The sequence below is a fragment of the Asparagus officinalis genome, chromosome 6, assembly GCF_001876935.1.
Source record: "Asparagus officinalis chromosome 6, Aspof.V1, whole genome shotgun sequence".
Lineage (NCBI taxonomy): Eukaryota > Viridiplantae > Streptophyta > Magnoliopsida > Asparagales > Asparagaceae > Asparagus > Asparagus officinalis.
This window is the reverse complement of record NC_033799.1, coordinates 31,107,804-31,114,888: the sequence shown is the minus strand read 5'-3', so window position 1 is coordinate 31,114,888 and position 7,085 is coordinate 31,107,804. Positions and strand designations below refer to the sequence as shown.

General features: G+C 34.9%; 1 protein-coding gene across 3 annotated transcripts; it reads right to left on the bottom strand.

Moving 5' to 3' along the window:
• On the bottom strand, window positions 878-4,975 carry LOC109844839 (nuclear pore complex protein NUP50B-like). 3 transcript variants are annotated; one of them, XM_020413989.1, is made up of 2 exons: window positions 4,828-4,975; window positions 878-2,520 (listed from the first exon to the last, which is right to left on the bottom strand). In XM_020413989.1, the coding sequence occupies exon 2, from the start codon at window positions 2,488-2,490 to the stop codon at window positions 1,210-1,212; it is 1,281 nt and encodes a 426-aa protein (XP_020269578.1). In that variant the 5' UTR covers window positions 2,491-2,520; window positions 4,828-4,975; the 3' UTR covers window positions 878-1,209. The 3 variants fall into 3 exon arrangements, with proteins under 3 accessions (XP_020269578.1, XP_020269579.1, XP_020269580.1); XM_020413990.1 differs by having other exon boundaries at window positions 878-2,516; XM_020413991.1 differs by lacking the exon at window positions 4,828-4,975 and adding an exon at window positions 4,616-4,728 and having other exon boundaries at window positions 878-2,516.

Genomic DNA, 7,085 nt, shown 5'->3' with positions numbered 1-7,085 from the left:
TTAATCTGATGACAAATCAATCTGAATATGCACTACTAACAAGTTCACAGGACATATCAGTGAATACCTCACTGTAGAACTCTACAGAAGACAACAGTAGAGCTTGATAATCCCTGCTCTTAGTGTCATGTAATCAGTGAGCCCATGCAATATATACGACCCTCACGGGTAACTAAGTTCGGGTAACTAAGTTCATGTTACCAGGAATAAACAGGGCTGGTGGGTAGAAGAAACAGGGCTGGTGGGTGCTTCTACCGTATCGGCAAGTGTGTCGTTGACGTGATACACATCCACGCTATACATCCCAAATCAACATCACATCATCAACTATCCAATCATACATAATGGCTTGGATGTGTGGCAGTCAACAATTAGCCTGCCAGCACTGGGAAGCAACACAGCAACGTCACGTTTTACTCTATTGCGGGATAAAGTATACAGAACTAGGTCTTAAGAGATCTTCTGCACATAATGTAAACCAACAAGGATTTCATGAAGAACAAGCAAGATAGTAACACTTATCATTTTCACCTGTAAAAAGATGAGGATGAAAGACCTTAGATAAGATGCAGGAGAAAAGTACAGGCACCCAAAGGAGTGAGATAGTTTTGTCAATTTCCTGAAAATTTCAATTTACACCAGCTATTTATAAGCTTCGTCTAAACACCAAAAACAGCTGTATGCTTTTCGAATGTCTTCGGCTCTTTCCCCTACTCATGTAAGCATATGGTGAATCAATCAGATTCTTAAACACTCATACATAGAAAATAGCATTGTATCCAGAAATAATGCTATAAGAACACCACTCACAATGCCATTAAAGAAACTCTAGCTAATAATCAACTTACCACAAACCATACTTAGAAAAATAATAACATTTCAAACATGCACGAGAAGTTTCTATTTCATACACAATACCTTGTGATGTTCCTATTGGTTCCTCTTGAAATTCGACACAGCATATAGTATTAGATAATCCGCAAAAACAAAATGATGGGCAATACAACACAAGATCACAACAGGAATTGTACTTAGCCCTCTCTCAAATATTGAACAATAAATTACTATGATCTACGAGCTAAGACTGACTCAGTAACAGACAAGTTCCATGTAACCCGTAAGACTAAACCTAAAAAATAAATGAGACATCACAAACAAGACAATGGAATGAAAAGGAAAAAAGTTACCACAGGAAGAATATGTTCCATTTTAGTCATCGGACGCCTTGGGAGAATTCTCAGGTGTCTTCAGTACTGCAGCCTTCTTTCCTTTGTGAGCTTCTACAACTCCTTGAAACTCCTCCTTGAGACAACTATCCTTGAATTTGAGGGCAAATGTAGAAAGCCCATCCTTCCCTTCTCCAGCGCTGTGGACGCAAGCAAAAGTGATACCTTTTTTGTCCATATTAGCAAGTGTCATATCTGGGTAAAGACTTGCATTTAATATCAGCCTATAGTTTCCCCTAGCCCTCATAATAACCCTTGCTTTCTCCGAATCAGACATAGAAACATTCAGTTTGAGTTCACCCTTTCCTCTCTCTTTCCATCCTCCATCCAAATACTCATACAATATAGCATCGGAAGTAAATACCGCCTTCTCATTCTCTTCACCGGTTTCAATGGGCACCTCCTTCATTGCTGGTATCTCACTCTTAACAACATTTGAAGCAGACTGTTGAAATGAAAAACTTCCATTGTTGGAGACCCCAGTCCCAAAAGAAGGAAAGGACCCAGAACTTGCACCAAAAGTTGGTCCCTCTTTGGATACCGAACCAAATGAAAATGAAGAGGTTCCAAATCCAGTACCCGTGAGCCCTGTGAAGGCATTTTGGCTGCTAGATAACTGTTGAAACGAACTAAAAGATGCAGCTGGCTTGGCTGAATCTCCATCTTTGTTATCTTCTTCTGGTGTTTCTTTCCTAGCCTTGTCAGTTTCGGTTTCCTTTTCATTGGGTATCTTTCCAGTTTCATCTTCATCATCCTTAGCTTCTCCTTCTTCGGCTTTCTCATTATTCACTTCTCCATTTCTTACATCTTTTTCAGAATCCACATTGCTATCAACCTTCACAGATGATGTATCAGTTTTCTCTTCAACTCTCTTGTCATTATCCTCTGTTCCTTTTGATTCGTCAACTGAAGTTCTGATTTCAGTTCCTGTACTCTCTTCACTTTTTCCTTGTTGTTCATCAGCACCATCTTTTACTTCCGTCTTATCACTAGCAATCTCAGGCTTAGCAGTAGCATCAGCAGCATTGGTAATGGCATCGGATGGTGGAACCAATCGAAGAGCAGCAAAAGGATTGGAAGAAGCTGGTGCAGGTTGAGAGCGTCGAACTTTAACAATTTTCCTGGTTGCTAATACTTCATCACTGGCTCTCTGGAAAGTCCCCATTTCTGGTTCAGGACCATCATCATCGAGCTCGGGGTTTTCCTTTGAAATTTGTCTCCCAGCAACCCTCTTCTTTGATGCAGCATTTTCTGGATCACCCATTAGTAATGAGGACCGGATGAGATAACCTGCCTTTCCAAAATAAGTCAGAATGTTAGTGCCAGTGGTAACAAAAGAATCTATCTTGTCCTGATAGAGCAAAATGCAGTATTAAGAATCATTTGTTTACTACTTGCAAAATGTAGTCATAAACAGCAACATGAGTATTTGTAGAAAAGGAGAAGAAACACTTTATATGTTTACATGATATAAACGGGTAAATTTCACAAAACCCCACTGAACTTTGGCAAACCCACCCCTCAACTTTTTTTATTGCGTTAAAACCCACGCCCACAAAAAACTCAACGTTACCCAACGTACACCTACCTTGAAATGGCAAATAACTAAAATCTTCGTGAGAGAAAAACATCCAATTTACATTATTTAATCATTCGCCATTTACAGGCAACCCACAACCCTCCCCCCCCCCCCCACCCAAAAAAAAACCCACCCACGCAACACAATTGGTTTTTTTATATTGCAAACACATTTTGATTATTTGTCAATTTACAGATAAGAGTCGTAGGGGGACTGTGGGGAAAAATTGAAAATTTAGGAGGGTTTTAGTGAAATAAATGAAGTGAAGTGGTTCCCACTCGGGGGGGGGGGGGGGGGTGTGGAGTTTGAGTTGTAAATTATATCCTTTTTAAATTCCAGATAGTAGTCAAAAGGAATGAAAAAAGATGCCCTTGTGAAGGGAAGAAAATGGCAACAACCGTGTAAATAGGTGAAAGTAAAATTCTAATTAGTACCATCATGTAGTGTTTACATTAGATTTCTACAAGACTACAACTATGGTGTAATCCATGGAAACAACTCAAGAAACTCAATCCATAGTTGCAAGGAACCCGATTCGTTCCGGTTCATGGGAGGGGTACGGGATTTTGTGGAACGCCACTCATTAGGAATCGGCTATGAGGGGGGTAGGCGTATAAGGTATGCTAGGCAACGTGATACGCTTTAGGTTCAGTTCTTAAAAAGTAGGAATAAGAGGTTTTTCGAGGCTCAAATTTAAGCAAGATGCTAGTTGATATCAGTGATGGTAAAAGAAGCTTGAGAATCATGTTGCAACTAATGCATACTTTATTTGCTTAATTTCTCACATTTTTGTTTATTCTTTTAAAAAAGAGTTTTTTCCCAACAAAATGTTAACTGGTTTGAATTCTAAATTGGGTTGCTAGAGATGGTAAATTTGGTCGTGTTCCACACGAATCTCAGACAACCAAACCTGGATCGCAATTCGCTGTCTTGTTACACGTTCACGATTTCTGATTCAATCGCCATGAAATTGTGCAACAACTTCCCACCAAAACAACTAAACGACAAAACCTTCAAATAAATACTTGCAAAATATCAAGTAGCAAGAACTGTTTTCCCCCCTAGACGGCGCTAACGATCATAGCAGAGCTATTCATGTACAGTGATGCCAAAAAAAAACAATGTAAAAGGAAATGGATTAGGATTGTAAAAACACGTTAGATGATCTATTTGACTGATTTGTCAAATCCTAAGACAAGTCGACAACAAGAACCAAATGCAGCAATCTTATAACTACAATAGCAAGTCATGGTGGATAACAAACATAGAAAACACAGAAATAGATGTATGCCCACGCACATATCTAACTGTTTGTCTGAATATTCATGAGAAACTAATGACTCGGAAAAATTATGCTTTTCTAGAACTCACTCATCTTAACTCTATATACAGATGGGAAGATTGATTATGTTTCCGCTACCATCAATTTATAATGGTCAGACCAGACATCATATGCTTAAAAATTCAACATCTTATTCGACCTCACAATATAGTTTTGGGGAAAGGATTTAGTTTTTGTTTATATAAGCACAATCTACTCCTCTGATCAATCATTACAAGCAAGAAATCGCAAGAGAGGAAGAAAAGGGCACGACTTTAGTGAGTTACCCAATCGTAAGAGTTTGATGATTTTTCAAGTAGCAAAGAAACCCTAGGATCCATTAAACAATGGCATTTTTTTTGCTAAGAAATTAATACCAAATCCCACTCTTCAATCCCACTCGAAAAGTACAGCAAATAAGGGCAAAATTCAAATAATAAAGCCAGGCATAACAATGAAAAATAATTGCGTAAATTGGAGAAATCTTACGACGAGGTTTAGGGCAATCAATTGAAAAAGGGAAAAAGGTCTAGGGTTTTCATTTAAATACGAATCGACAAAAGAGTCGGAAGATCAAACAGAAGCTAGAAAGTTTATACACTTTTTCTCAAATAAATCGTTAAAATATCGAACAAAAGGAGAAGAGTAAGCAGAAACCCTAATGGAAAAACAAAACCAAATAAGAGAAATTTCGTAGTTACCTCGAAAAACGCTGATTTTGATCTTGAAAGGAAAAAAAAAATGCCTCCTTTTTTTTGTTTATTTAGATTAGATAGAGGCGATAAAATCTCCAGTAGAAAGCAACAGAGACTGGTGCTCTAATTTCTCTTCTCTATTATTATTACATAAAAATAAAAATAAGGCTGAATATTATAAAACTCCACTTTTTTAACTTTAGACGATTAACAGGAAAGCCCCCTTAACTTCCAAAATACCAGAACACCCACTTTAAGTTTAGGCTTTACCCGATAGAATCTGAAAGTTAAGGTAGGATTTTGTAATAATCTCTACATTGAACGAGGTTTTCTGATGTTTTGAAAGTTAAGAGGTGGTTTTCCCCAATCATCCAAAGTTACGGTTGCTCTGATATTTAGGGCCTGTTTGGTTAGAAATTTTTTCTCTCGAAAGTCTGTCAAAGTGTCACTTCTTGACAGGTTTTCAAACAAAATCATCTCTAAAAAAGATGATTTTGTTTGAAAGTCTGCCAAAAAGTGATACTTTTAACATTTTTAATAGGTTTTCAAAAGAGTTTCCTAAAAAAACAGGGAACCAAAGTGCCCCTTACCCGAAGTATAATATTATTTTTCTTTCTAACGTGACTTTTCATTTTGTTGCTGATCCGTACCAGGCTAATCTCCGCCGCTGTCTAACTACGGCTTGGGCCGTTTATGGGCCTTCGCGTCACGCTGTCTTGTTTTCTAGACCTCAAATGTTGTTTGGACTTTCTTTTTACAATACAGGAATTAAACGATTCTATTTGCTTTAAGAAGAATTTGAGTAAATACATAGTTTGGACCACCACAGAAATCACAAAAGAATGTACATTTATATCTGCAAATAAAGTGAGCTAAGTTATGAGCGCAATACCTGCTACTAAAGAGGGTTTAGCTTAACTGATAAGCTGCGTGTGAGTAGTACTCTAGGGTCCTAGGTTTGACTCTCCTGGAGAGCACCTACAAGAATTTATTTCCTAGAATACCAAATAATCGTGAAGAAGTTCCCTCGCCAAACCAAGAAAAACTATCCGCCCAAATTATAGTTTTTTTATTATATTAAACAGCTTATTTTGAATGGTATCACTATTTCTTTCATTGTGCTTCTATATAATGAACAAATGTAAAATTTGAACTTGCATGAGTGAACCAGCGTATTATGCAACAACTTGAATCCATGATGAATTTGACACTATTATATGATTCATGAAGAATCGTTGTAATACATGACTAAGAGCATGTTGGCTACTATTTATTTTTTGATTACTTATAAGTTACTTGTTACTTATTCTCAAAACTCTTTAGAAGTATGTAAGAAAATAAAGAAATTGTTTGATAAACCCCTTATCTTGTAAGGACATATAAATAATTATGTGTTCGACAACCTATAACTTATAAGGTTGTGCTAAATGTTGAATGACCTAAAAATACATATTATTATAACTCCAATTAACTTATAAAGTTGTGATAAATGTTTTGGTCAATAAATTATGTTAAATGTTAAATGATCAAAAAGGACATATTGTTATAACTCCATATTATGACTAATTAATTCCTTTTATTAACTAGATAATTAATGATATTAAATTTATTAATTATTTTAAAAAGTAATTAATTTAAAATTAATTATCTAAATTTAATTATGACTATTGATAAATAATATTGAGAATAATTAATTTATTTCGTATTATAATGAAATATTATTATTAATAAAATTAATTAATTAATTAATTAAAAAGTAGTTATCTCATAAGAAGAAATATATTTAAAATATTTTATATATTACATTATGTTTTATTGTTAATTACTAGTATTGAGATTAATTTATTAAGTTCATATTAAAATAAATAAATAATTAATTAAAAATTATTTATTTCATAATAAGAAATATATTCGATTAAAATACTTTTATTGTTACATTACTTGTGATTATTAATTATTATGATTAATTAATTAATTTCATATAATAATATATTACAATTAATAAAATGATTAATATATAAAAATTAGTTATCTCATAGTAAGAAATATACTATCTTAAAGAATTTTTATATATTAGTTATTTGTGATTGAAATACTATGTGTGAAAACATTGAGAGAGAATAAGAGAAATGGGCTTAAACATGGCTCAACATAGCCCTAGTAAGCAAGCCGATATCTGTATGCATATGAAGATATAGTACATTTTTTATATATAGACCCTCTATGACAATGATATATTTACAGTTTAAATACAGGTGCACTAT